This window comes from Penicillium concentricum, assembly GCF_028827145.1.
Source record: "Penicillium concentricum strain IBT 3081 chromosome Unknown utg000002l_segment0_segment0, whole genome shotgun sequence".
Lineage (NCBI taxonomy): Eukaryota > Fungi > Ascomycota > Eurotiomycetes > Eurotiales > Aspergillaceae > Penicillium > Penicillium concentricum.
In genome coordinates this window covers 3488101-3515957 of record NW_026622755.1, presented here as the reverse complement: position 1 = coordinate 3515957, position 27857 = coordinate 3488101, and the positions used below count along the sequence as shown (strand labels likewise).

General features: G+C 49.1%; 13 protein-coding genes across 13 annotated transcripts; 5 read left to right on the top strand and 8 right to left on the bottom strand.

Moving 5' to 3' along the window:
- Positions 1–586: 586 nt before the first annotated feature.
- N7517_004945 (uncharacterized protein) lies at positions 587–1063 on the top strand (the record flags this gene model as incomplete). Its single annotated transcript, XM_056722675.1, has 3 exons — positions 587–624; positions 684–868; positions 936–1063. The coding sequence occupies 3 exons, from the start codon at positions 587–589 to the stop codon at positions 1061–1063; spliced, it is 351 nt and encodes a 116-aa protein (XP_056578925.1).
- Positions 1064–1652: 589 nt separating this feature from the next.
- Positions 1653–3102, bottom strand: N7517_004944 (glycoside hydrolase family 76 protein; the record flags this gene model as incomplete). The annotated part of the gene is made up of 3 exons (XM_056722674.1): positions 1653–2225; positions 2297–3000; positions 3063–3102. The coding sequence occupies 3 exons, from the start codon at positions 3100–3102 to the stop codon at positions 1653–1655; spliced, it is 1317 nt and encodes a 438-aa protein (XP_056578924.1).
- A 1322-nt stretch (positions 3103–4424) lies between these two features.
- On the bottom strand, positions 4425–5477 carry N7517_004943 (palmitoyl-(protein) hydrolase; the record flags this gene model as incomplete). The annotated part of the gene is made up of 6 exons (XM_056722673.1): positions 4425–4530; positions 4584–4972; positions 5040–5093; positions 5151–5241; positions 5311–5322; positions 5383–5477. The coding sequence occupies 6 exons, from the start codon at positions 5475–5477 to the stop codon at positions 4425–4427; spliced, it is 747 nt and encodes a 248-aa protein (XP_056578923.1).
- A 218-nt stretch (positions 5478–5695) lies between these two features.
- On the bottom strand, positions 5696–7154 carry N7517_004942 (uncharacterized protein; the record flags this gene model as incomplete). Its single annotated transcript, XM_056722672.1, has 2 exons — positions 5696–7056; positions 7124–7154. 2 exons carry the CDS (start codon positions 7152–7154, stop codon positions 5696–5698), a joined length of 1392 nt encoding a protein of 463 aa, XP_056578922.1.
- Positions 7155–7745: 591 nt separating this feature from the next.
- On the bottom strand, positions 7746–8486 carry N7517_004941 (putative GPI anchored protein; the record flags this gene model as incomplete). Its single annotated transcript, XM_056722671.1, has 2 exons — positions 7746–8009; positions 8070–8486. The coding sequence occupies 2 exons, from the start codon at positions 8484–8486 to the stop codon at positions 7746–7748; spliced, it is 681 nt and encodes a 226-aa protein (XP_056578921.1).
- Positions 8487–9295: 809 nt separating this feature from the next.
- N7517_004940 (copper transporter family protein) lies at positions 9296–9916 on the bottom strand (the record flags this gene model as incomplete). The annotated part of the gene is made up of 2 exons (XM_056722670.1): positions 9296–9410; positions 9465–9916. The coding sequence occupies 2 exons, from the start codon at positions 9914–9916 to the stop codon at positions 9296–9298; spliced, it is 567 nt and encodes a 188-aa protein (XP_056578920.1).
- Positions 9917–10133: 217 nt separating this feature from the next.
- On the top strand, positions 10134–12278 carry N7517_004939 (ferric reductase family protein; the record flags this gene model as incomplete). Its single annotated transcript, XM_056722669.1, has 2 exons — positions 10134–10294; positions 10340–12278. The coding sequence occupies 2 exons, from the start codon at positions 10134–10136 to the stop codon at positions 12276–12278; spliced, it is 2100 nt and encodes a 699-aa protein (XP_056578919.1).
- Positions 12279–12964: 686 nt separating this feature from the next.
- N7517_004938 (uncharacterized protein) lies at positions 12965–13582 on the top strand (the record flags this gene model as incomplete). Its single annotated transcript, XM_056722668.1, has 3 exons — positions 12965–12976; positions 13055–13417; positions 13496–13582. The coding sequence occupies 3 exons, from the start codon at positions 12965–12967 to the stop codon at positions 13580–13582; spliced, it is 462 nt and encodes a 153-aa protein (XP_056578918.1).
- A 424-nt stretch (positions 13583–14006) lies between these two features.
- Positions 14007–16080, bottom strand: N7517_004937 (putative serine/threonine protein kinase; the record flags this gene model as incomplete). The annotated part of the gene is made up of 3 exons (XM_056722667.1): positions 14007–14097; positions 14166–15480; positions 15537–16080. 3 exons carry the CDS (start codon positions 16078–16080, stop codon positions 14007–14009), a joined length of 1950 nt encoding a protein of 649 aa, XP_056578917.1.
- A 739-nt stretch (positions 16081–16819) lies between these two features.
- N7517_004936 (cupin domain-containing protein) lies at positions 16820–17290 on the bottom strand (the record flags this gene model as incomplete). The annotated part of the gene is made up of 3 exons (XM_056722666.1): positions 16820–16849; positions 16901–17132; positions 17193–17290. The coding sequence occupies 3 exons, from the start codon at positions 17288–17290 to the stop codon at positions 16820–16822; spliced, it is 360 nt and encodes a 119-aa protein (XP_056578916.1).
- A 1438-nt stretch (positions 17291–18728) lies between these two features.
- On the top strand, positions 18729–23449 carry N7517_004935 (uncharacterized protein; the record flags this gene model as incomplete). The annotated part of the gene is made up of 4 exons (XM_056722665.1): positions 18729–19098; positions 19186–19809; positions 19880–20702; positions 20761–23449. 4 exons carry the CDS (start codon positions 18729–18731, stop codon positions 23447–23449), a joined length of 4506 nt encoding a protein of 1501 aa, XP_056578915.1.
- A 724-nt stretch (positions 23450–24173) lies between these two features.
- Positions 24174–25409, bottom strand: N7517_004934 (uncharacterized protein; the record flags this gene model as incomplete). The annotated part of the gene is made up of 1 exon (XM_056722664.1): positions 24174–25409. The coding sequence occupies one exon, from the start codon at positions 25407–25409 to the stop codon at positions 24174–24176; it is 1236 nt and encodes a 411-aa protein (XP_056578914.1).
- Positions 25410–26964: 1555 nt separating this feature from the next.
- N7517_004933 (glutathione S-transferase family protein) lies at positions 26965–27669 on the top strand (the record flags this gene model as incomplete). The annotated part of the gene is made up of 1 exon (XM_056722663.1): positions 26965–27669. One exon carries the CDS (start codon positions 26965–26967, stop codon positions 27667–27669), a length of 705 nt encoding a protein of 234 aa, XP_056578913.1.
- Between the last annotated feature and the right edge of the window lie 188 nt (positions 27670–27857).

Here is a 27857-nt window from a genome sequence, read left to right as displayed (position 1 = left end):
CTGTCGATCAGGGGGTGCGTTCGTAGTCCTGCAGACTTTCTCTCATCCTGCAAGACCCATCAAAATTTCAACATTGACGGACTTGGCATCTTGTTCTATTGTAGGTACACCCGTCATACTAGCCGTTCTGCCATTCAAATCCAAGGCTTGTCAGCGGCCCCGCCCCTGATCAAACAATGATGACTAAACTAGACCCTGTGCTCACCTCAATCGGGCACCCTAAAGAGGTGCCCAAGGTTGTATCACACAGTACCTCGGAGGTATGTGTTTTGTAAGTATAAGGGGCACATGAGAACATCACAGTCTCCACATCTGTCTCGGAAAAGTTCCTTCCGACGTCACAAAAATTTGACAAAGATGACAAAGACAAAGGTGAAAAGTGTGGGGAGAAACAAAAGATGTGAGACAAGCTCGATCGGGCAAAGCGTACTGCGCCACATTGACTGCGCCACGCCGCTTCCAAGAGCAAATCAGAGCGATGTTGATGATGTCCGTCTCAGCATCTCTACATCTTCCCGATTCATCCGAGAACCATATCGTCAGACCGAAGTCTTAAATTGGTAACCATCCGCGCTTCAGATTTAACATGTCTCGCGCCGGATTATGGGCGAAGACCATAGCCGGGTAAGTGGTACTCGACTGCACTGTGACAGACTCGTGCTCACAATTGTCCCTCACGATAGTGGCCTTCTCATGGTCATCGGTGGCCCCGCTCTTGTTGAATATATCCGACCCACCGACGAAGAGCTGCGCTCGCGATACAACCCGGATCTGCGGAAGCGCAGCACCGAACAGGGAGAGCGCCGGGCGCAGGAATTCGATGACTACGTCAATAAGCTGAAGCACTGGTCCAAGTCCGATAAGTCCAGTATGTTCTGTTCTCGCAATTTGCCCTAAGTACATCCGTGACTAATCGTTATGGCCAATTATTTTAGTCTGGTACGCCGCCCAGGAAGAATTGGACCAGAAGCAAGCAGCGTTGGAGGCACAGCGCACACAGGAGAAGGAACAAACGCGGACGCAACGGGAGGAGATGCGCAAGGAGATGCTGGGTGAAAAATGATCCCCCGACTCACCCATCGCGCCTCTACCATCTGTGATCATGCTGTGTCCGCACAGAGAATATGATCTACCTACACCTCCGAAGCTCCCCCACCTCCTGCCATGGCCTCAGTTGGTCCTCCGATAACTTATTTTTCCATCCCGGGGCTTCGAGACCCCGAGGTTTTCTGCGCTATCTGCAATCTTGGATATCCCTGGATCTATGTCATGATTTTTATTGGCTGTACGATATGTTTGCGACTCTTCCCTCATCTTTGCATCTATGGCCTCAATATCTGAGGCTTATATCAATGTACAACTACCGACTTCCGAACTGTGTCCCTTCAATACCATAATCTAAAAGCAAATCTTGTTCTACTGCCATCACGCTGCATATATCTTACCTTCGCCAACCACGGGCTTGATCGTCGGCCAATGAGCTGGGATATTGATCACCCTGATGTGGTGTATACACAGATAAATATATTCAGCCCAACAAAAAAATTACTAGTCAACGTCGTTGGAAGTATGGAAAATGCTTGGAATATAATCCTTATATGAGGGGAAAATATGAATACAAGCTTGTTACTACAAAATATGCATAGCAAATGCTATATGGACATGAACATGAACGCAGCGGCACCGATAGGAACCAAAACTGCCAACACAGTAAGGATACCCGCACCAGCTTTATCACTACCTGCAATTGTCCGAGTTCGAATATCATTTTGCTTTGTATCTTCTGACCCATCGTCCTCACCAGTACCTGGGTTCCCCTTACTTGTGCCTCCACTCTTCTCTGTCACAGGCGCCTTAACTGTATGTACCAAATTCGCCTTGAAGATCTCCAACGCAGCCATCTGCTCGCCGATCCCAGTAGTGCTCTTATAATTCATGTGATCGGTCCAGATCAACCCGCAGGCATTATCGGGGCCATTGCATTGTTCTGCAGCAGCCATTGCTGACGTTTGGATTTTCGGCCGCAATAGCTCGTCGGTGAATGGTGCTAATGGAATTGTTGCCCCCATGAATCGTGCCAGATAGGCTTTGAAAGACCGTGAGTTGAGGTCGCATTTTCCTCTTTCACAGGGCTGGGCCATTATATCCTCGTTGTTTGGGAAGAAGGTACCCAGTGCGCTGATAATGCCTTCTATCCGCTTCCTCCAGACATCTGACCCGTCTGTCTGATTATATAGTTAGCAAATGATATATTCTTAGTGAAGCTGTATACATTCGATACACCTCAAGTACTCACAATATTATACATATTTGCAGCCCCGTGGAGATACACCGCAGGCAGATATGCATGTTGGTTATAATTGATGACGGAACAATTGGTTGAAATGTCGGCGCCGTCAAATATATGGTATTCCTTGCCAATGAAGCCCACCGCATCTGTCCAATCCCAGATTTTGTTGGCCCAATGTGTGAACGTATCATTCCCAGTATACCTAGCCAATCGGGCGGCGACGTTAAAGAGCCCACCATTGGAGATAGTATTCTTATACGACCAGCCTTTGTTATGTTCAAACGCCTGCCAATGCAAACCGCCACCACAAGCTGTATCATCCCAGCGTGTAGTCTGCGAGTTAAACACATTCTGCACAAGCGATAGCCACTGCGGCCGGCCTTTCGGTGGATCGGGGTATTTTAGCTCGGCAGCCGACATCGCCGCAAAGCCCCAGAAGATCTGGTCGTCGTTTCCGAGCGACAGAGTCTGATTCCGCGGCATGTAATTATTGTCGTCGCCTACCTGGTGAAGCAGGGCTTGGGTGGTGATCTCGTTCCACTTGTCGTCACCAGTGTAGTACCAGTATTCGACCATTGCGCCGAACATCGCCCCGGCTTCCCACCAGTAATATGGGTCGGGGATGTTTCCTGGTACATCACCGGGATGGTCACCTGTATAGTATTGCAGCATGCCAGCTGCGGCGGTTTTGGCAGCGGCTTTGATGGATTCTAGTTCCTTTGGAGTAAGCGATTGACCATTGTATCTGGATAATAGATGCATTTCGACATACCATCGTCGTTCAAGTCGAGGTTAATAGACGCATGCGTCATTCGTGGCCCCAGCGTGGAGAGAAGGAATATTGTGACACTGCATGATTGTGTTGAGTATCTCATGATGGGAGGGATCGACGTTGAGACAAAGAAGGCAGAAGAGACTGAGTGGAATTTGAAAAGAATTCTGAGACGCCAAGGGTAGCTGAAATGAGGTTTCATTCCATTGCGATCACCTTGCTTGGAAAGACCAAGAGCCAAGCAATCTTGAAAATCGACCTTGGGGGGCGCGGGGTGCTCATGAGTAAGGCAGTTTCTTTGAGTATGACTCTAACAGGGGTTTGGTATCGGTAGAAATGTAGTTTATACCTAGTTGTATTGCAGGGAACAAGTAACAGCCTTGTGCAGGGGGCCTGGCTATCCACGATGAGATGGCGGTCAGTTGATACCGTAAAATAGCAATAAGTACTCCATAGATCGACGGATTATGAAACGGAGGTGCCTGTAGCCTCAAGTAAGACTTCGCTTGTATGATTATATGTACGTAAGTGTAGGTACTCAGCTTCAGTCTTGTGACTGAGGCTCTTTGTTCTCCATCAGAATCACCTCGATGGATTGTTGCATGGCTTATTATTTGGCAGAAATAAGGAAGGACAAGCCTCTAAAGCGACATCAAGAGTCCTGCATTATCCAGATACACGGGTAATGAGCAAACATACATGTGTTGTAGCTATCGGGTCGACGGGTGTTTAGCACCAAAAGTCACCCCTGGGGTACACAACATTAACAAAAGTCTAATCGGCAACTTCTGCCGCTAAAAGCGAGCAAATATGGAATACATACGACTAAACAAATTTCCGAGTTTCTACCCTACATGGAGGTTCTTTGACAAAGCTTTTACACCCTACTTTAGTGTCACCACCATATGAGACTAGTATAGCTCATCGTAGCGGATTCTTCAACATTACCCGTTCTCGAGCGCACGTACTATCGGTTATAGTAGGTATCAACGGGTGCTCTGGCCAGCGAGTTGATAATATTGACCACCGCACCCTACGCAGTAGCAACCTTCTCACCTGTAACTTCCCCTATAAGACTGGACCTATCCTGTACCCTATGACCACTAGCTATGAAATTGAACCGTGTAAAATGATCCCATGCCACGCAATATCTCTGGCTTTCAAGGTATCTTTGTATTGCATTGTTATGTATCCCAAAGTGGACCCGGGTTGGGGTTGTTAATGCTGCTTCTGCGTGGATTCTTGCTGTTTTGGTACTTGATATCTAGACCAGATGACAGCAACAAGTAGCACCATGAATCCCACCATCAAGGTATATCCCCAGAGACCACTTTCAATGTTCTCGCTCTGATCTTGACCAAGTCATAAACCAGCGGAAGGCTTATCCTCCCCTTTAGCGGCGAGGGCCTTCTCAATGAACTTCTCTAGGTCGTCAATTTCCTCAGGGGTCGCGGAGTGACCAAGGTTTCTACAATATCAAGTTAGCAGACCATCACAACCCGGAACAACAGCGCAACGTACTCATATTGGTGGAAGGAAACATCCTCTAGGCCAAGTTCCTTAAGTTTAACCATCGAGGCCTTTCCAGAGGCGAATGGAACAACTGGATCCTCGAGACCGTGGGCAAGGAAGAACGGGGTCTTCTTGTTGGCCCACTCCTCGGGCATGTAGTTCTTAATCCGATCGCTCAGCAGCATGTAGCACGACAGACCAAAGACACCGCCGAGCTTTTCCTTGTGAGTCAGACCGGCGAATACAGACATCGCACCGCCCTGAGAGAAACCACCCAGGATGATCCGCGAAGCCTTGATATCGTTATCCATTTCTTTCTTGATAAGGTGGTTGAAGTACTCGCGGGAGCGGAGAATGCCTGTCTCGTCTTGGGTGCTGATGGATTCCTCTAGGGTCATCTAGATAGAAGGACATAATGGTTAGCGCTAGTAATTTATTCAGTGATTTTGAAAATGGAGGGCTCACGTTGCCGCCAAGCTTGGCGATGTCGTACCATCCAGGCATGCTCATGCCCATATTCTAAGCGAAAATTTGTCAATCGAGATTCAAATGATCATAGATATGAAGCTCACATACAACTGTGATTGGGATTTCGGGCGCATTGGGGAAGACGAAGGCCACCTCGTTGAACATGCCGCGGCGGCGCCAGGTCTGGGCAAGGGACATCCTATTAGAAACTGATGGTTAGAGGCGAAGCTCGTAGGCTTAGGCCAGGTAATTGAGGGGCATTTCATACCATCCGGCACCACTATGTTTAAACACTGTTAGATTCGATACTATCCACTATCTGCTTCGGGGATAAACTTACGTATCTCCTAGCCCGTGGGCCATGATAACGGTAGCGGTGTGCTTTGTGAGCGCCGGGACGATGTAGGGATCACGAATCATATTGAAAGCCGACATTTTATGAGACGTAAAAAGAGGGTTGGTTGAAAGAAAACTGGAGAGATTTCTCCGACGGTTGGTTCCCCCACGATTCTGCCGCCGAGGTTATCAATCCCTCACCGCCCACTCGATAACGGTATCCGAAGATAAACTCCGGGCCCTTGAAAGGGTTCAATTGATGCATTATTAAACCTTATAAAGGCCATACCTACCTAAGTAACAATGATCCCCGGTGATTACACCCCGTCAATAGAGTATAATTCCTGCTTAGTCGACTCAATGACTTCATTGACGAGATCAGCCTCCACAACCCCTTGCTGCCAAGAGACAGCCAACACCAAACATCCATCTCCACCAGTGACAGCCGACACCTCAATAGCATTACCCATCACACTGGCACATTGGGAAAACACCATCCCCTTGATGGAAGGCAGGCCAGAATTCAGTTGCGGGTCCAAAACGCCCACATTCGACACCTCAAAGGTCTTTTCGCGGTCCTTGCCAACCTTGGACAAACATAGTTCTTCTTGAAAATCGTCGACAAACTGCAGCAGACTGGTGCTGGCATTTTTGCCTTCCATTTTCAAGACAGACTGGATCGTCTTACGTGACCGTCTGGCCTCTTCCCACGGGAAAGACCCGTCGGACGGCGCAACTGTCGCTCGGGAATACGTCTCTTCGTAGTCCTGGACCCAGACTCCCATTGACTCATCAGTGATAACATCTGGCAGCCAGCGGCGGCTTGAGAGCGCGCCGGTGCAGGCGAGCAGCGTAAACTCAGGCGGGATGTGCGCGAAGATGGAGCGGGCGACGATCGTCTGCAAGAGTGCGGTGATCGTCGTACCCTCTACTCGACATCTGTCTCTTACTGTGGTGACGAGTAGTTTGGAGAATGGCACAAGACGCAGGCGGGTTTGAGAGGGGATCAGGACCTTGGAGCCGGTCCACAGGCCCGTGGGCCGTCGGGAGTAGATTTTTGCCTGGAAGATTTTCTTGGCAAGATAGGGCAAGGAAAGAGACATTGGGTGCACAAGCTCGATATTTGGTAAGAGAGGGAGCCCCGGCGACTTGATGATTGATTTAGTCTGGTCCGGGGACTCCGCCGCCCCTAGTGCTCGTAGGAAGGTTTGATGAAAGGCTTTCCCGGATGTTCCATCGCCAATGGCGTGGTGATATACAAATGCTGCAGTAAATTGCCGCTCATCCTCTATATTTAGCAGGATGCAGACTCTCCAGAAGGGATTTGGGGCCCTGAAAGGCGTGTTGTGCTGGGTTGCAAGCAATGTTTGCAGGTCAAGATCCGGAGCAGGCTCGCCATCGGTTTCGGCAGCTAACAAGCCTGGCTTCCTGTCCTGGAAAGATACAACTTGGTCAAGATTAATATCCGGCAGCCGGACAAAATAGGGGTCTTGTGTGTGATCGTCTGCTACGATGGCGGATAGCGACGGATGTTCCAGGATTGCGGCCTCGCATGCCTGATAGACATAATCTTTGACAGGGAACACGAATGAGTCTGGTAAGTAATAAGTTGCTGATACAGCAACGTTCAAGTAAAATCCAACCTGGTGGCGCGACGTGGAATATTGTTCCAATCGACCTTGACTGGGGTCAGGAATTGTTGACGTTCGGAAAAGGTTCCCGACTGCTTTTTGGGATCTACTTACCGACGGGACGCAGTATCTCAAAGCTCTTCATGATAGACTATGGCCAGCGCCTTGCAAATAATCCTCTCTTGCTTTTTGGATGACCACAGTGTATGGAGATAGACTGGCCCTTGATTGGTTTTCCTGCTTGATTTAGGTCAATCTACCCGCACACGTGACACTTTATACTATACCTATCTGCACCACGAAAGGGATTCTTTACTGGGGTAAAATGGCGACAATGGGATGCTGGATAATATAGATATGTGCTGGTTTGATAAAGCATCTAACTGCGAATGGCCATCGAAACATTGTGTTTGCAAAAGATATCGCGTTCGAGACAAATATGTTGAAAAGAGATCATCGAATAACCATTTCTTTTCCAAATGGGTGCAGTCTGGGGTGAGACCAAGATACTTTGTTTTAAGATGCTTCGCAAAGGCCTCACATATATTAAGGAGAGTAGGACGGCAGGTGGCATACTAGATTTCGTGGGTGATGTGGTTGTAGCATAGCTAGAAAGACGGTGTTTATTGTGTTTCTATGAGCAGCAAATGATGGGGCACAAGATATTATTGCTCATTATGCATCGCTAAACTCTAAGATCAAAGAAAATTAGAGCAAAATATTGAAGAACCAGCTTTTACAGCACAGCAATGCCACCGACGAGAGCAGCACCAATAACCCCCCAAGCGGCAGTTTGCATCGGCATAGCAGCACCCTTGGAAGTGGAGGAAGTTGAGGATGGGGACGACGATCCGCTCTGTGCTTGACCCTCAGCGGTAGACTCGTTGGCATTACGCGCCGCAGCATCCTTGGAGAAGGCGGTGGCAACGAGATTGGTGTTATTGCTACAGGCAGATGGTGTCTGGTATTTGACGTCGGAGGAGAATTGGATATCGGCGCACTGTATTACATTAGTATACTGCAACATAAAGTCAAAACGAACGAAGTGAAGTAAACATACAGCATAGAGACCACCACTTGGGTCGCCATTGGTCTGTACCTGAAGGGTAGCGTTCATTCCATTGGTGAGGTTACGGCCGATGAGCTTCTCGTTGATCTCGACGTGAGGAAGACAGAACTCGCCCAAGCCTTTAACCTGGAAAGTTGGTGAGAGGACAATGTTGTAGTTGTCTCCCGGATCGCTGCCCAGGGAAAGAAGGACTTCGACGGCAGTCTGGGAATGGTGCATCTCCAAAGCGACAGGGAATGAGCCACCGGACAGAGGTAGCTTGGTACGATTGGAGGACTGGCTCATTCCACCGCAGGGGAAATTGGCCATGGTATCCTCGTTGAAGCCACGGGAGGTGGGGTACATCAGCTTGAAGTGTGCGGCGGCGAGTGGCACGATGGCCGTGAAGGCGAGGAGGGAGAACTTCATTGTGAGTATGGAGAGTTGTAATGAAGGAGAGAAAGAAAGGGTAGATAAATCAGAGAGGAGGTAATGCACTAGAAAAAGTGGGAGAACTTAGCTCTTTGAACTCTTCTATACGAGCTCTGTATATACAAGGTGAGCGAGTTAGCGGGACCTGAAAAACAAGGGTCCACCTGTGAAGCCCCGTTGGGTTCCAGATCTCGGCAACCATAGCCATTTCCCCTCTGAGTTTGTGTATGTTTCGGAATATTCCGACATCCGTATCCTGTTCTACAAAGTGACCTTTAGGCTCCCATGCTCTGCATTTCACACTTGCTTCTTTGCCACAGTTTACCTGGTAATTATACACCGGCGCGCCTAAGTACACTGCAGCCCAACTTCCGATTTACCGACTACCTAGGTATGATTATATCTCAGACTATAGTCCATAATGGCATGGACCTGCTGTTTTGGCTCGGACTATACTTGCTCAAAAGGTAAATTAAAGCCTGACGCTAGCGCTAAGAGTGGATATTACCCGATGAGACTAGCCCAAATAGGGTTAGTAAATTAGCTCAATTGTGCGCGCATGGCTTAGTCATGCGATTGCATGCAGCCCTCTGGGCCGACATCCGGAGATAGCGATGGAGGATTTAAAGTGGATTGAGAGAAAAAGAGAGATTTATGACGAGAACAATTTAGAGTCTCTGGTCTCCGGAGAAGCGGGCCAAGTCAATTCGTGTATTATTCCCAAAAGTATTATTCCCTAACGCCAGACAAATGCTGCTCAAGGTCATAAATATGCAGTAAAAATGTGAAGTCAAAGCTAGAGATCCTCAGTGTCCGTGCTCATTAGTTTGAATGAAGCGCCCGACCGCTAATTCCCCGAGGAAAGCGCCTCCAAGCACCGAGCAGAAATAGCCGATGTTCATAGTCATGACAGCCAGCATGCTAGACAATATATTAGCATTCGTCCAATTAATATCAGTAAATATGAGAACATACAGTAGATATGATATGCCCACAATGCATAAGAATAACAATGCTCGCGGTAAATCAACACTGAACCGCCAGGGAGTTGGCCCATGAGTGATGTTGTGCACAACTTTGACTGACTCCTCAACGCCCTGTGCAGTAATAAGGGATGCAATCTTCGCGTCCGGGTCGGAGTCAATGTTGCCAGCTTCGGTGCTTTTGCCAGCCACAGTGACATATCGTCGATTGAGATGCGTGGCGAGCCAGTGGCGCTCCATGGTTGCTTTGAAGGCGATGAGGCATCGGTCGATGATAGCGAGGACAATCAAGAAGATACATGTGCCTGCAAAGCTACCCGAAGATGAAGGAGTCCAGGTATTGGAGAAAAGAGGCGTGTCGTGGGTGTTTTTGAACACCATGCTCATGCTCATAGAGCTCGAGGAGCTCATGCTGTGTGTAGAGCCCATATCCATGCCTTCCATGATGAGAGAGTGGTATAAGCAAAATAATATAGAAGTGAGAAAACAAGATGAATTTGAAGTTACACATTGACGCATTGACGCATTGGGCAAAAACGGTGCCCACATGGCGGACCCACCCGTGAGCATGGTTGAGCATAATATTGGTAATCTGCCCTGTCATTGGGAGACTATCTATCTACTGGTAAGCTTCAATTCCTTTCTTCTACAACTACACAAGATGTCCATGTCAATGGGTGACATGCCCGCGGGCTCAATGTCCATGGGCGATGGCGTTCCCAGTCTGTTCACCCTACAGAAGATGTACTGGGCGGTTGTGGGAAGTGTAGTCGGCGCAGCAACCCTCATAAACGTGCTGGATCGCGTTCTTGCTCGGCATCGGTACGTTTGACCTTGACCTCTGGTGATCTTGACTAACAATATCAGCCTACGAGATTCTTCGCTAACGCCTGCCAAACCAAAATCACTGTTCTTCAATATCTACGCCACTATCACAGCAACAGCCCGCGAAGTCAGCTATGCGACTCCACGACCGCTCAGAGTCGGAGGATTGACCCTTCATTTCCCGCCACTTGGCCCCGTTCTGATCATGTTAGCCAACCTGGTGGTAGTCATGGTCCTTTGTTTCTACAAGCTAGACACTCTGGATCCATGGAAATGGGAGAGCGTCGGCTACCGCACTGGTTTCATCGCCATTTGCCAGCTGCCACTGATTTTTCTGCTGGCAGGCAGACAGAACATTATTGGTTTCTTGGCAGGAATGAGCTACGTCAGTCTCAACTGGTACCATCGCTGGGTTGCCCGGATACTGTGGCTAACTACCACCATCCATATGGGATTCTGGTTCCGCAATTGGGGCCGCTGGAATTATATCACCTACCAGCTTTACAACGATCCGTTGGCAAAGCGTGGGTTTGCAGCCTGGGTTATTTTGACCTTTATTGTGATCAGTTCCTTTGCTCCAATCCGTCGGCTCAGTTATGAGTTCTTTGTCATCCAGCACCTAGTCACTTTTATTGGCTTTATTGTTGCGGTATGGCTGCATGCGCCTGATGAAGTCAAGATCTGGGTATGGATCCCGATTGGGCTTGTGGTCTTCGACAGGGTTGCTCGCTACACCTGGGGTGCATATGCGAACTTGGCCTTTTTCCACCGAAAGAACAAGACCAACGCTCTCTGGGCACACTCGGCTACGTTCACTCCACTACCTGGAAATGTCACTTGCGTTACCATCGAAAACCCCGGTATTGGGTGGCAACCTGGTCAGCACGTCTTTCTCACTTGCCACACCGTCGTTCCATTGCAATGTCACCCATTCACTATCGCATCAATCCCAGAAGATAATAAGATGAAGTTCTTTATCCGCGCCGAGAATGGGGGAACAAGACGTTTTTTCCGATACGCCTCAAAGACCGATGGTCTATTGGGGGATGAACAAGTGACGGGGGTGTCCTGTGCGACGGTTTTTATCGAAGGGCCATATGGAAACATCCGTCCCTTGCGCCAGTTCGACAGTGTTATACTGCTGGCAGGTGGCATGGGTGCGACATTCACGATACCTCTTCTGCGGGATGTTGTCACAGCATGGAAGATGGAGAGCAACGGCAGCAAAGAGCAGATACCCACTCGTCTCGCTCGTCTAACAGCTACCAAGCGGTTGCGTTTTGTCTGGGTAATCAAATCACGTTCTCAGCTGACTTACTTTGAATCCGAACTGCATTCTCTGCTGGCAGAGGTGAATGAGTGCCGACGCACAAATTCAAATTTCGAGAAGGAGATTGAAATTAGCATTTACATCACATGCGATGAAAAGTTAGATCCGCCTGTCTCTGTCTCACTGCCATTGCAGACAGTGTCTCTCCCTATGATAGAGAATTTTGCGCAGGATGAGACCAAGAACATCTCCGAGAAAGACAATATCTCGATTCACTCTGTCTCTGCCGAGGCAGCATTGACTCCAGGCCCCGTGGTCACAGGTGGAGGCTGTCTCCCTGGTGGAGGCTGCTGTTGCACTGCTCAAATCGAAGACGAGGAGATCAGTACTACCTGCGCCTGTATCTGCTCCGGCCCAGCACCTGTTCAGTCTGAGATGGCTGCTCTGGATGTGAAGGCCCCTCGGCCTGAAGACTTCACAAGCAAAACAATCATTTCTCCCAATATCGTTTCTGGTCGTCCTAAGCCACGAACTATCATCCGCAAGGTCCTTGAGAAAGCCGAAGGAGAAAGTGCCGTGGTTGTGTGCGGACCTCGTGGCCTAGCAGACGATGTCCGCCGCAGCGTGGTTTCTCTGAGCGATGAACGAGCTGTGCACAAAGGAACTGGCGCGCAGGGGATCTACTTGCATGTTGAGAACTTTGGTTTATGAAGGGAGGAATCACGAATCACTTCCTAGAGTTTACTTCTTTTATTTCCTGGTATGTCCATCTTCTTGTTCAATTGACACCTAGCCCGAGATTGACCAGTATACACAGGGATGGCCAAGAGTATTACCAAAGACAAGAGTCTGATACTCACCTCCAGCGAGCGAGGTACAATACCACGCAGCCCATAAAATTGGCGCCCTCCCCAACAGCCTCTGTTGAATGTTCTTAATCGCATTCGATACAGCGGTCAGTCCTACCACACAATCGGACCAATTGACTGCATGGAGAAAGTCAATTCGTCAAAATAAGAAGCTATGCCGCGAAGGTAGAGTCGGAAGTATTGAGAGATATTCAAAATCTCTCAAAATGAGGATTTGGGAGTTAGATGGAAATAGGGATTCCCTCGCTCTACATTAGGCGCCAGACACCTAATCATAGAAAATAATTATGTATCCTTCATGGTATTTCTCAACCGAGTATTCCGTAGCCTATGCTCAGAAAAAAAAGATCAAAATGGAGTACACTCATCCAGACCAACTGGACAGCTTAGCCCGGCACAACCCGAGCCAGCACATGACATCATCCAGGAACTGCGCAGGTGCCGCCCAGCTTGACTCCAATTCTTCCACCTCCATCCACCTCTTCTATCACCACCACACCATCAATTGCAAATAATCAACCCGCCAAGATGTTCCGCTTCGTACGTCCACCTATCTAACCCCCCAATCTACCAATCAATCATCCTCTGTCCCAAACCCGCCAACTAACACAAAAACAGAGCAAAACCCTCGACCCCATCACCCTCTTCCACTCCCCCTCCATCCAAGCCTCAACCCGCGCCCTCAACATCCTGAAACAAGCTTCCGCAACTGCCAGCGAAACCGCCACAGAAGACCAGGCCAGCGACCACTCCAGCCACTCAAAGAAACAGCGCGGCGAGTTCGAGCTGGAGATTACCACCTCGCCCCCGACATTAGACCAGCTTCGCAGTATCCTCGACTACGTCTCGCCTGTCAGCGGTGTCAGTGGTCAGGCTGAGAAGGTGACGTATGGTGTTGCGGAGCTGGTGAAGGGTGCCCGCGATGCGCAGGATGCGTTGAAGAAGTTCAAGGAGGATAATGAGAATTTCGCGAGACCTATTGTATGTTCGACCTTTTCTTTACTCCCCTTGCTATGTTGGAGATTTGTTTGGATGTGTTTTACTAATGCCTTACTCTAGACTGTTGACTGGGTCAATGGCCGTGCTGTGATTGGAGACAACGAGTCCGAGATCCTGCGCATGGTGCGCCAGCTTCCTGAAAACTAAAAGAGTCGATTCTTTACTGTGAGAAGATGTAACGGGGCATATAGTCTACTCGACATTTGATCACGATCGAACTCAAACTCATATCCCATATTCCATACAATGAAACCATTACTAGGAGAAGACATGAACTGCGCCATTTTGGTCTATGGCTGTATCATACAAGAATCGAATTTCACAACTCCACGCGCACCATAAAACTAGAACGGGGAGAGAAGACGTATGGCGTTGCAAGTTGCAACTTGAAAATGAAGATGAAGTTGAAATAGAAAGAAGACGAAAAGATGAGCCATTAAACTCAATACTGGGACATCTGGCACAAGAAAACCAAGATCCAGCTCGGAGTCGCGCACGCACCAGCGGAACGTAAGAAGAGAAAAAAGTTCGACCGAATATGAATGTGAAATCTGGACATTTGGTCAGAAACCTAGAACATTGTCCCGAATGTGCCATCCGTCGCGATAGGCTTCCGTGGTGAGCTGCTGCGGCCATTGCTGTCTGTGGCGGGTTTGCGGTGACTAGATTGGTCAGTAAGAGAACGATCATACAAATAAACCCGTTAAGTATAGACTCGAGCGGAACATACCGGAAAGTAAACCCGACAAACAAGCCCTTGCCCATCTTATCATCGCGATCGGCCATATCCTCCAGCGCGCGCTGCTTATCATGGACCTCCTTGTACTTGGCCATATCTGCCTCATTGCTGAAATCATCAAAGTACCCAGCATCAGTCTCGGAGTCAAGTTCAGGCACGAACGGAGCGCGTTGATCACGAAGAGTCTCGAATTCGACCTCGGCGAAATAGTCATGCGCATGAATCTCCTTCATATTCTTGAACCGCTGCTCCTTTCCAGCAACAAGTTTCGTGATGAGATCCCACGTCCGCCGTGACAGGAAGTAATTCGGGTCCTCGTAGACAGGCTTCCGCAACACCTTCTGCCAGCGCTTCAGGTTCTGCCATGTTTCCTCGACCGTCGCGCCTGCGAAGGGCGGGTAGCCTGCCAACGCCTCGAACAGCATACATCCCAAGCTCCAGTAATCCACAGTGAAATCATATTGGTCACCCTTGAGAACTTCCGGTGCCATATAATCCGGCGATCCGACAATCGACTTGGCATAGTTGACTTCCCGCTGGCGCAGAGACTGGTATCCTTGTCGTCGTTCGGCCATTGTACGCTGTTCCATGGGCCGACCAAAGGGAACGGGCGTGTTTCCGACTTCCTCAAGCTTAACGCGCATTGACTCAATCTTTCCCGGGCTCAACATACCAGCCGCCAGACCGAAATCAGTCAGCTTAACATGGCCCGTGGAATCGATCAGGAAATTCTCGGGCTTCAAATCACGATGAATATACCCCAGAACGTGCAGCGCGTCAATGCAGCTGAACATTTCAGCAATGTAGAAGCGCGCGTGACGATTATGGAGCACACCAGTGTTATTCAGCAGCGTGCGGAAGTCTCCACCAGGCACATACTCCATAGCCAAGTAAATTTGCGTATCATCCTGGAAGGCATAGAGCAGCTTGACTAGCCACTCACTCTTGGCCGCAGTGAGAATATCGCGCTCGGTCAGGATATGACGAATCTCATCCAGCTTGAAAAGTAGCTTTTTGCTCATGACTTTCAACGCGCATACTTCGCGCGTATCCTTCTTCTGTGCCAAATACACTTGTCCATACCCACCCTGACCAACCTGAGTCAGAATCTGGAAGTCGCCCTGGCGGAGACGTGTGCGACGCTTCCGTAGGTGTGCGCGCTCGCGACCGAGGTATTTTAGGAGGGCGGGTTCGTGCTCTTCGTCAGGGGTAGCAGGGGGATCGGGGTAGGCGGCTTTGAATTGTGTGTGGCGGGTTTGGCGATTGTGAACGTAGCTGAGGAGATCGAAATAATGGTCAAGGAAGTCTATCGTGCATAAGTTAATCAATTTATCTGATATTGTTGGGCTGGGTCGCACTTACATAGTTGGGTGACATTGACGAGGCGCTTGACTTTTGGCTGTGCTAGCTTCTCCATCTCCTCCGGGGTCAGGCCGCGCATCTGCACCTGACGTCTGGTCGTTTCATCGCGTGGTTGGTATGGCTCCTGACGTGAAAGTGCTGCAGCAGTTGGGGTCGATCCCAGGTCCTTCGTTAGACGCGTTGGGTTGGGGGGTGTGTTCTCCTTGTTGGCTCTACGCGTTGGGCTGGAAGGGGTTTGGTGGATAACGCTCTCGTTGAAATCCTCTCCACTCCTGCCTGCAGAGAACATTGGATGATTGTAGTGATTATATGTCGATTTGGAGGGGGAGGTAGGAGTCAACTTCATGGCCTTGTCGAAGACATTGGGCAGATCGAGTGCGCCCGGAGGCAATCTTGACTTGCTGGGGCTACCCTGCGGTGTTTGTGTGGGACTGGTAAATCCATCAGCCGGAGTCGAGGGACGATCGAATTGACCACGAGTATGCAACAGCGGTGGTGGATTAGGGAGTCGTAGACCCAGATGGTCTTCTGAAATAATCGCCATGGTGTTGATGGAGGAGCGATAGAGGGGTTGGTTGTGAGTGATAAGGCCGAGATTAAATTGGGCGAGAACAAAGGCAAAGTGAGTGTTTGTCAGGAGGAAAAGGAAAATGCCTTTGTGTCAGGAATCTGGTTTATGTTTATTATTTCGTAGTCGATCACTATCCACTCAAGATCTGATCTTGATTCTCAATTACAATCCACTCTATCCCCTCGATATCCCCCCCCTTCCTCACAGAGTTGCTGTAGCAACTCCCCCCACGTCATACAAATTGTAAAGCCCGCCTATAAATCCCAGTATAGTGGATGAGTTTATCGAGGCGAGCTGAACATCATCTCCACTTCCAATCGTAAATTGGGCTTTGACGATTCCTCCGAAGTGGGATCGACTCTAGTAAGTTGAACCTGAAACAGCCACTGGATTATGGTCGGACACTCTGATTTTTTTTTTTGACTTTTGCCTATGAGACTAGCGAATGTCGCACATCTTGGTCCGTGTTCGGGGAATAAGCAATTATTGTCCGGTTAATCCCTTAATACATATGTAGTTAGATGCCCAAGTTGTAATATGAATTTGAAGCTATCGCAAGGGATATAATCAAACTACCTAATTGGGAATAGTCGACCTAACATAGGTGAGTGATCCATGGATTGAAGGCACGGGGACCACTCGATTATTGATCGCAACCAGGGAACCAAAAAAACCTTCAGCTGAAAAATTAAATTAAATTAAATTTCTCTATTCAAGCAGCACCCTGCTTCCGTTGGCCAGTCTAGTTTTTGTTAGTCTCTGGATATTTCGAAATTCAGCCCTGGGTACCCACATAGAACGCCAGTCCATAATCATCCGTCGTAAAGGTGATTGTGGCCCCCTTGGGGAAATAAAAAACATCGCCCGGAGTCGCCGTAACCTTCTGGCCCGTCTCATCTGCAATCTCGAACTTTCCCTCAACGATAATCTTCATTTCGTCATAGGTATAGGTGTAGACGAGGGGAGTGCCCTTTTCGAGTCGGTAAAAGCCGCATGACATGGGCTTGTCTGGGTTCTCGTTCTCGCTGTAGTATATTAGCAAAATTGCCCACATAGATACCTAGCATACTATCTATCAGCCGTACCTTGATTGCACATCACCCAAGAAGGCGTTCTCATTTGCGATAAGCGGCGGCTTGAAGGTGGATTGCGCCTTAGCGTGGTAGGTGAATGGAACTGCCATGGTGGAATGTGACTGAGGACCAATTAATATAGAGATCAATATTTTGGTCAATTCTCGAGGACTATGTCTGCTTTATACAGCCATTCCATGAAATGAGGGGATGCGGTGGAAAAAGAAACATCCTCAATCTTAGGGCAACTCAATGTAGACAAAAAGCGATAGTCGGATCTGATGTCCTGACTAGGCAGTCCAACAGAGAAGAAAGTCATGGAGAGAATGAGGGGAAACTTGAAGGAGATAAAGACCTGAAATGGTAGAGTGGGGAGGCTGTTATCAATGGAGAGAAAACTACCGAGTGGTGACACTTAGCTGGACGATCTCATAGAATATGAGCTCTGTATGATAAGATCGAGAGAACGGGGTATATGGATATCCATAGGATTCCTTTACTTGATGCGGTTAGCCCTTCCCCATCAACCCCGGAACCACAGTATGTACATCCATGGCACTGCGACTTCTCTCCCAAGGTTTTAATAATGCTTGGCATAATATGCTAGTTCTCAAATACTATCACATACTCATGCTCCAAATTCGAGAAACGGGAAATAATACGTCAACTGTGCAGGGAAGCTTGGGGAACATATTGCAAATATATGGATCAGATCGATGAGCACCAGAAGTCAAGTCAATAACATACTGGGTCCATGGAAAGATCCTTCAATTCACTTTGGGTGCAAGAACTTTCGCGAAAGAAAGGACTCTTCCACTACTGTTACAATGCTTTCTCTGTGGTGTTCTTTTGCTATCTAGAGGCGCATAATTTGAAGGGACACTGCAGAGTGCATACCGTCGCTGCCTTATGATCTCCGGATTTCAGTGCGGACAGTATATCGCCAACAATAAGGAGGCCCAGACAACGGATATAGCTGTCCCCTTGAAAACGAAAAATAACCGGCTCCCCAAATGCAATCTCGAAACTGTGAAATTTCTCTTTTGGGCTGAGAAATAGTTATGATAGCAATGATTCTAAGGTACGTTATTGGTAGCATTGTCGTACTGTGAGGATTTTGCGTTCGATTCCAAGCTCCTCTTGTGCAAAGCATTGCCGCCATATTTTCCCTAGTATGTGCTGCATTTCGGAAAATTCGAGGACTCGTTCATAATAGAAGTAATCAATTTAGTGGCTAAATTCTTGGCAGAGTTTCGAATGCATTTCGAATATGAACGATTTCGCCGCAAAATGGGTTTGAATTCGAATAGACCCTACAAGGATCTTTTCGGATTCGAATGAGAAAAATTCATATTCGAATCCATCCCTAATAAATTTCTTAATGTCATTTCTTGGCTTTCTGACCTAACCACTAGACTACTCCCAAAATGGAGGCTGACGCTTCCCTCGCATTAGCCAACCGCGAGCTTGACCCCTCCACCAATTCCTCGTAGGCAAATCTCAGAGAAAAAAGAGCTCCCTGGTCCCACCGAGGACCCTTTCGTCCCTATGGGCCAAATAAAACTCACCCACGATGACTACACCGTCGGATGGGTATGCGTGCTAGAATGCGAGCTGAACGCCTCCCGAGCGTTGCTGGACAAGGAACACGAGAGGCTCCCCGCCGCCGAGAAGGATGATAACGCCTACCTCCTTGGAGAAATGGGGGCGCATAATGTGATCATTGCATTCCCAGCGGTATACGGGGTCGGCGCAGCGGCACAAACGGCCACGAATATGATTCGCACATTTCGGAATCTGCGGTTCGGATTGATGGTGGGGATTGGGGGTGCGGCGCCAAATCCGGCGCGGTTTGGAAGGCCTGGTGAGGATATGCGATTGGGGGATGTGGTTGTTAGCGAGCCGAAGGGTGATCAAGGTGAGCTGGTATTTGTGTTTTCTTTTTCCCCACGGGAATGACTCGGTTCTGAAATGAACAAAGATAATAGGTGACTGACCCTATTAGGCGGAGTGGTGCACTATGATTTGGGCCAGCGGAAAGCAGATGGGAAGCTTCACAAGAGGTCCCATCTGAACAAACCGCCGATGTTTCTGCTGACTGCAATGAAACTCTTACGGTCAGATCATCCCTTCGGTAGGGGAGAGATGAATCGCTACATCGCCCGTATCGGCCAGCTGTCGGAGATATCAGAACTCTTCGAAGCCTATCAACATCCGGGCAGGGATAATGACCGCCTATATCGAGTGGATTATGACCACGAAGAAGGAGAAGAAGACTGTACACGCTGCAACATCGATTCGACAGAGACCCGCGCACCCAGAAAATCGGATGCGCCCGTGGTGCACTATGGGTTGATCGCGTCAGGGAACGCAGTCATAAAGGATCCTCGCTATCGTGATGAAATGCGTAAGGCCTGGAATGTGGCATGTTTTGAGATGGAGGCTGCAGGGCTAATGGACAACTTCCCGTGCTTGGTGATCCGGGGAATCAGTGACTACTCGGACGCGCACAAAAACGATATCTGGCAGCCCTATGCGGCGGTGACGGCTGCTGCGTATGCCAAAGATCTGCTTCGTGTGATTCTTCCGCAGGAGGTTCGCGCGGCGAAGGCTGTGGAACTGAAAGAAGGTTAGCTGCTTTAGAGTCTCCTTAGCTTTATATAGGCAATGAAAAATGTGCCGACTGACTATGGTGACAGTATTGGATGTGTTATCGAATATCCAGACCGGTGTATCCATAATCAACTCATCAATAAGTACCGCCCAGGAACACGAGCTGCTTGTATGGCTGTCCCCAAAGGACTACGGCTCTGAACAAACCGATATTCTACGCCAACGACAGGAGGGAACTGGGACATGGCTCCTGGGGACTATTGGCTTCGAAACATGGGTGGCTGAAGGCAACAAAACTATCTATTGCAGAGGCATGCCCGGTGCTGGGAAGACGGTTATGACCGCAGTGGTAGTGGACCGTCTTCGATCACGGTTTGAGGTGAATCCTGCGGTGGGGATTGCATGCATCTACTGTAGCGTTCAGAATGAAGCCGAGCAAACCCACAGCTGTATCTTTCTGAGCCTACTGAGGCAGCTTGTCCGACAGCTATCATACACGCCCGAGATGGTGAAGAGTATGTACGACCGCCACCAACGAACTGGCAGCCGGCCGAGCTTTCGTGAAATAGTGGATGTTCTACAAGATACAATCGGCCGTTTTGAAAGGGTCTTCATCGTGGTTGACGCTCTCGACGAATTGCTTGCTTCTGAAAGTCCCCCGAAGCAGCTAGTCAGAGAACTCTTTGCTCTTCAAGGAAAAACTGGAATTAACCTATTTGCCACCTCTCGTTTTGTCCCGGAGATTGCAGGTGAGTTCAAGGAAAGTATAATGATCGATATCAGGGCGGCAGAAGAGGATGTTGTGCAGTACTTAGGCTCGCATATTGGGGAGTTACCCGCCTTTGTGTCCGAGACCCCGGGGCTGGAGGATGAAATCAAGACAGGCATTATTGAGGCCATTGACGGAATGTAGGTGGGCAATGTATAGCCCTCTCATGATGTCTGGAAGGCTAACGAGAGTAAATAGGTTTCTCCTAGCGAAGCTCCACTTGACCTCATTGCTAGATAAAATATCCATAAGGGACATAAAGGACACACTGAAGACTCTACCCAGAGGCTTCGACGGATACGATAAATCGTACCTGGAAGCCATGAACAACATTCACGGCCAACGGCAAGGCTTGCGCGAGCTCGCTTTGAAAGTCCTATCCTGGATTTGCTGTAGTCGGAGACTACTCCTTGCGACTGAGCTCCAGCATGCACTAGCAGTGAAGGAAAGACACACTGAGTTTGACAGATTGAGCATCCCGGATATCGGGCTACTTGTCAGTGTATGTAAAGGATTGGTCATTGTGGACGGAGAACGGGGGACAATCCGCTTGGTTCACTACACAACGCAGCAATATTTCGAACGGACATGGCAGGAATGGTTTCATGATGCGCACGAAAGGATTTCTGAAACTACTCTTAGGTATCTGACGTTCACTTCCTTCGATAGTGGAGCCTGCACAACAGGCACTGAGTTCAAGGCACGCCTGGATCAATATGCATTGTATGATTACGCGTCGCGGAACTGGGGTTACCACGTACAGGCCGCATTGTTTGAGGAGACGTCCCTGGTGCTGAAACTTCTGGAGCATGAGAAGTGCGTATCTAGCGCGGCTCAGGCCATGTTTTCTGAACGGAGCCAAGGACGCAGTGAGCGCAGCCCGCGCGGAATGACCGGACTGCATGTTGCGGCCTACTTCGGGCTCGAAAAAACGGCGAGGCTTTTGCTTCGCAAGTTCCCACCGGACGTGAAGGATAGTTCTGGCCGAACACCTCTGCTCTGGGCCTCTGCGCGTGGACATGCTGCTGTCGTGGTGGCATTGCTTGAAAATAACCTGGTTGAGGCAGACTGGCAGGATGACGAGGGCCAAACTTCCTTGTTTCTGGCTGCAGATAATGGACACGGGAAGATTGTGGACTTGCTCATGGGCCGTGGAGTGGAGTTCAACCACATGGATCATTCAAAACAGACACCACTATGCGCAGCTGCGTATAACGGGGATGAAACGGTAATCAAGGCATTTCTGCTTCATCAAGTTGATATTGATTGCGAGAATGGCCACGGGGAAACCCCACTCGTATCGGCAGCAGGGCAGGGACATGCTGGGTCCGTGGAGCTGTTGGTAACTCACAGTGCTCCCCTGGTTCTTCGTACTGGAAATAGAGCGCTCTCTCGCGCAGCATCGAATGGTTATGCCGCCGTGGTGAATGTCCTCCTGCAACATGGCACGGATGCGGATCGTCGGGATGAAGATGGGCGCACGCCACTGTTTTCTGCCGCGCAATATGGCCATGAAGAGGTGGTGTCCCTCTTGCTCGGTCATCAAAAAGTGAATCCGAACGCCGAAAACATCCGGGGCCAGACCCCATTATCAATCGCTGCCTGGCAAGGACATGAAAATACCATTCGCCTTCTTCTCGCCGATAGTCGTGTGAATCCTGACCACAAGGATAAGGAGGGAGGGACCCCTCTCTCGCTCGCCGCATTCTGGGGACGAACATCCGTGGTCGAACTCTTATTGGAAGTTCCCCGAGTTGACGCTAACTCTGTGGACTCTTACGGTCGAACACCCTTGTCTCGTGCTGCAGAGAACGGTGGCGAAGAGGTGGTAAAACGACTACTTCAGACTTCTATAGTTGACCCAGACCTATGTGAGCGAGGCAGCGGCAATACACCACTCGCAGTAGCAGCCCAGCACGGACGCGACTCCGTGGTCCGCCTTCTACTTGCCACCACAGGGGTTGACCCGAACTCCACCAATGCCAAGGGGGCAACTCCCTTATCTCTTGCTGCGCGAGAAGGGTGTGTGGACGTCATCGAAGTATTCCTTCTCGATGGAAGGGCGGATTGCAACCATAAAAGCGAAACTGGCCGAACCCCTCTTTCGTGGGCGTCTGGACGCGGTCATGCCACCGTGGTTGAATGTCTGCTTGCCATGTACACGGTGGACGTCAATGCACCGGACGATGAAGGGCGCACACCGCTGTTATGGGCTGCCTGGGGTGGTTACCCGACCATCGTGAACCAACTCCTCGCAACAAGGAAGGTTGACCTTGAGTGTAGGGATAGTAATGGTCAAACTCCTCTTTCTCGTGCCGCGGAAAGCGGGGGACTGACAGCCGTAGAGATGCTTCTAGAGGAAGGTGCTGACACGAACGCTGAGGACAAGGATGGGATGACGCCGCTCATGCGTTCTGTGGAGAATGGCCATGTGCAAGTCGCAGAAGCTCTCTTCACCGCGGGTGCTTCCCCAGGAGGAGTAGACCAAGAGGGCCGCACTCCATTGCTCATTGCTGTTGAGGCAGGACGACGAGAACTGGTTGAGTTGTTGCTGAACGATGCTGGCCTGGATCCTGATGCGAGTGGGGAATATGGGTACACTCCGCTGGAGTTGGCTGAGGAGTGTGGTTGGGATGATATCGTGGACTTGATCGAGGCAGCGCACGAAAGGCGCACGAGGTCCACGGGTTGCGATCTCTCCCCTCGGACGTCTTCATGGGCCTCACCCCTCGCATTTGCAATGGGTTTGTCAAATTCGAACCCCGGCTGGGATCGGGGGAGGGGAGTACAAGGCATTGTCTCACATCGAGGTGGGATTACAGAAAGCACTGCGCCGGAAGTGGCAATGGTGAGCAGGTCATATACCCAAATCTCGCTTGACGAGTGACATGTGCTATCGTAATAGAACCGAATCTACCTAGAATCACTAAATAAACCCACAAAGAGTATAGACTCTGTCTGGTAGTTAATGAAGAGGGAATGTTGTTCCGTATGTAGACGCTAATGTGAAAGCGAGCGCATTGGTAGCGTGATGTACTCAGAGAGACAGACTATGCCAGAGGTATGTGCCCTGTGGAGGAACGATCCCTGGGGTCAAAGCTATTGCCAAATATCATCTGTTCGCTAACATCTCATTCCCCAAATTGGAGCTTCCATTAACTAGGTCTCATACCTGATTTGTAATATTACCTTCAATTTCGAGCAAACTACGAACGATAAAAACACGACCACACCCTGCGTGATGGATTCTTTTGAATCATAAGCTCGAAATCTTGAGTGTTCATTCTGATGCAGCTACTGCAACTCCATCCTACTCCCACTCCCGAACGAAGGAGCCATTTCTGGCTCTTCTCGAGGCGGCTTTCTCCAGAGTCACAGTTCTACACTGCCAAAAGGGTATCTCTTTCTAATGATACTACAGGGCTTATGATAATCAGCACAGTGTGATATCCACTCACCGTGCCAGTTTCTATCCTTCTTTCTTCTTTTCTTCCGATTTTATAAGAGTGAGAAACTAATTGACAATGCCAAGGGAAAAAGGTAATCTAGCGACGCAGCATACGAGATCTGATATTGATTCAACGCGACAGAACACTGCTTTCCAATATCGACTATTTGACATTATGTTCAGTCTTTTTCAACAAGCGGCTCTGCGGTGGCCTCTCCCAACGAAAGCAATGCTGCCCTAACTTCATTGCATCCCTTCTATACCGATAGCCCGTTACCCACGTTGGCTGTCCAGCTATTGTGCCCGAGTCATATGGTACACGATATTCGGGCGCTGTTGGTCTGTCCGGCAACGCAAGTCGGTTTGGTGCATTCAGATATCGTTTCATGTCCCCATCCACGTCGGATCTTCGTTTCGCTACCCATTCATTGAGAAAGTTGCGGAATCTCGATACCGCAGAGTCCAGCTCGCGATGACTAGTCCACTCTAGGATACCTTGCACCATATTCATATTTCGCTCCCAGTGGGGGATACTAGAAAAGGACGTATCATTCGTAATAAGCTCGTATATTGTGAACACGACACTACTAACGTCATCTCGGCCGTCGCGCAGGTTCTTCTCTCCGCATGCCGCCCGATCGAAGTCGAACAGAAGAATCTTATGCGTGCGAGGGTCAATGAGCAGATTTCGGGGTGCAATATCTTGATGCATGATCCCATATTCTAGATTGAGAAAATCCACGAGTTGGGTAAGCTGTTGCAGCCACTCAAATCGAAAAAGGAGCTTTGGATTGGCGAGAGTACCACTTTGGATGTACTTCGTCGTGAAACCGATCACTCGAGACTCATCAAGGACAACGCTATCAAATGGTACCATATTAGAATGTGGTGGTAAACTTTTGAGAATGTTGAGCTCATCCCAGGCCATTTGTAGTCTCAAAGGTTTATTCAAGACATTGAACTTAAAAACAACCTTTTGAGAAATCCCGGACTCGTCTTCATACGACACAAGATCAATAAATGGTCCAAGTCGATCGAGCTCTTGAAGTTCAGAGTACTGGACTGTATGGCAATTGGCAAGCGAGTCGCAGAGTGAGAAGGGGGGATATGCAATGAACATAGTATCGTCCTCCTCTGGATCCGTCGAAATCTCAGTAAGGAGCCCGTCGTCGTCGACTGTGATTGCACGAACTTCCGGCGATAGATAATCAGCCAATGGCGCCAAAACCGAGAGCTCGACATTCCCGTCCGGCGGAAACAGCTTGACAGTGCCTCTGACCTTGATCATCCGCAGTTGATCCCAATCCCAGACATTGAGAAAACATTTTGAAGCAGGGTTGTCCATCGGGGGGTCATAGCCCCCGCTGTCGGACCAGAATCTGTCTTGGGGGTTGATCATGGCCAATCGAAGGAACTGGTGACCTGTGTAATGCTCCTCTGGTAATGTGGGCGAGTGGGGAGGATGTTATGAGATGCGGTTCAAGCCTGGAGGTTATATGAATGTGTTAGCAAAAAAACACCCCCGTGCTTTATATATCCCCACTTTGATGCGTCGTCGAGGGATCATCTATCCAATAACAGTTCTCACCGCTAGTTCCCCGATTCGATTTTCAGCCTCATGCATACACAGCTAGACAAACTAAGTGCTTAAATCGTAGCACTTATTGGCGAACGAGTGATTGGAATTGCATTATACATGATCAGCATACTCGAAATATTGGTATAATAATAGTACAGCCACACTAAGGCAAAGTTCATATTTGTGAGATAAAATTTGCTCCTTGCTTGGAACGTTCCTGCTTGCTTCTAATTGTACCAACCTTCCGTTTGACGGTTCTACCACCTGCATTTCTATTCTCCTACACCTCCGTCCATAGCTATCTGATAGATATGACTTCACCAAATGAAATGAAGACTGACGTCGACGCTCGTCTGGGCAACAATCTTCACAACCCAAGCAGCTGTCCTTGTGGTTGGTATATCTACCACTCGGCTGTCTGTGGGCATGTATACCAGGAGGGTAAGTACCAATGCGGTACGTATGAGGACGTAGAATGTGAAAGCGGCAATGAAACAAGACCTTCTTGTCGAGGTAGGTTTTGCAAGATCCTGGCACCGTATGGGTCACCTTCTTGAACACTGAAAATCAGCAGTACAGGATTTGGTGTCGATCTTCACCCCCTGAACGAGCTCCGATAACTATGTTAATTAGGCTATCACAACAAAGCAACTCTAGATGGGAGCTATTGAAGAATTCACGCAGAGTAAGAAACTCAGTAGTGAAACCGCTTGGGTTGTATACCAGTTCCTTACTCTACGTGAGTTTTTCAATGCCTCCCTATCTGGGGTTGCTTTGTTGTGATAGCCCAATTAACGTAGTTCTCGGAGCTCGTCCAGGTGCAGGAATCGACACCCAAGTGCCCGTATTGCTAATTTTCAGTGTTTAAGTAGGTGACCCGTTGTCAATTATGGGAAAATGACGTAATCAATGAGTAATCTTAGCCCGGATCCTCTTAGGGATTCGTTGACAGATGTTTAGGAATGTTTGCTGTATTTGTTTATGGGGCAGTGAGGATTCGGGAGTCCATAAGGGAGGATTGTTTGTACCGCGATGTAGCTGTTATACAGTTACAGTAGCCAAACCTTGGAATGATATACACACTGATAAGCGGATAGACTATAGGCCGGATCGGAAGGGACCTCGGGAAGGTCAAGAAATGTTAATAAGCTGTCTCACTCGAGGTCCAGAGCTATGAATTTGACTAATCTCGTCCCGAGGTCCATAAAGCGGAGACAACCATATCTCCGATACGATGCTGACGAACCTACGTAGGAAGTATAAATACTTGTGTTTAGCGTCAGGTACATCGTAGAGTCTGGTTCATATCTCTCACAATTCCCATTCCAATTTCTATCCTTTCGAAGCCACTTCACCAATAGCTATTCAAACCAAGATGCCGTTGACAATTCACCACCTTGGCCGCTCCCAATCAGAGCGCATCGTCTGGCTCGCCGAAGAACTTGGCATCAAGTACGACTTTGTCTTCCACAAGCGCGATCCTATCTTCGCCCCTCAATCAATCAAAGACCTGCATCCCTCTGGCACCGCACCGGTGATCGAAGATGACAGCTCCCCCTTTACGAAAAACAAGGTCATCCTTGCTGAGTCGGGGGCTATTATTGACTACATTATTGCCGCCTACGGAGAGGGCCGCCTCGCACGCACACCCAAGGACGGCGAGGAGTACATCGAATTCCTAGAGTGGTACCACTGGGCGAATGCCTCCCTACAGCCAACCCTTGCCCGTGTGCTGATTACCCGGCGCTTGACCAACGACCCAGAAGGAGTGCATGTCAAGGTGGGCAATGCGAAGCTTGACGCTGCGCTCTCAATGATTGAGGCGAGACTCGGTGAAACCGGATCTTATCTGGTTGGGAATGACGTCACCGCAGCGGATATCATGGCGATCTGTACTCTTACCACCATGAGAGGATTCTGCCCCATTGAGTTTGATGAGCAGAAGCATAAGAATATTCTGGCTTATCTCAAGCGTGTTGGTGACAGACCTGCTTATCAAAAGGCTATGAAGATTTGTGAGGGTGAGGATTTCGTGCCCATTCTTGGTGCAAAGGCCGAACAGTTTCAATTCCCTTATTGAGAGGGATCCAGATTTATGCACTTATTGTAAATTATCCTGTACATAAATATGAACTTCTAGAACTTTGAACTTACAAATCAGCCTTGGGCAAGTGGGCCCCGAGGTTCTCCCGGGGAGTAATCGCCTTTAGGCCCAGGGAGTCAGGGACACACTCACCAAGAATCAAATTCCTGTAGCTATGTATTCAT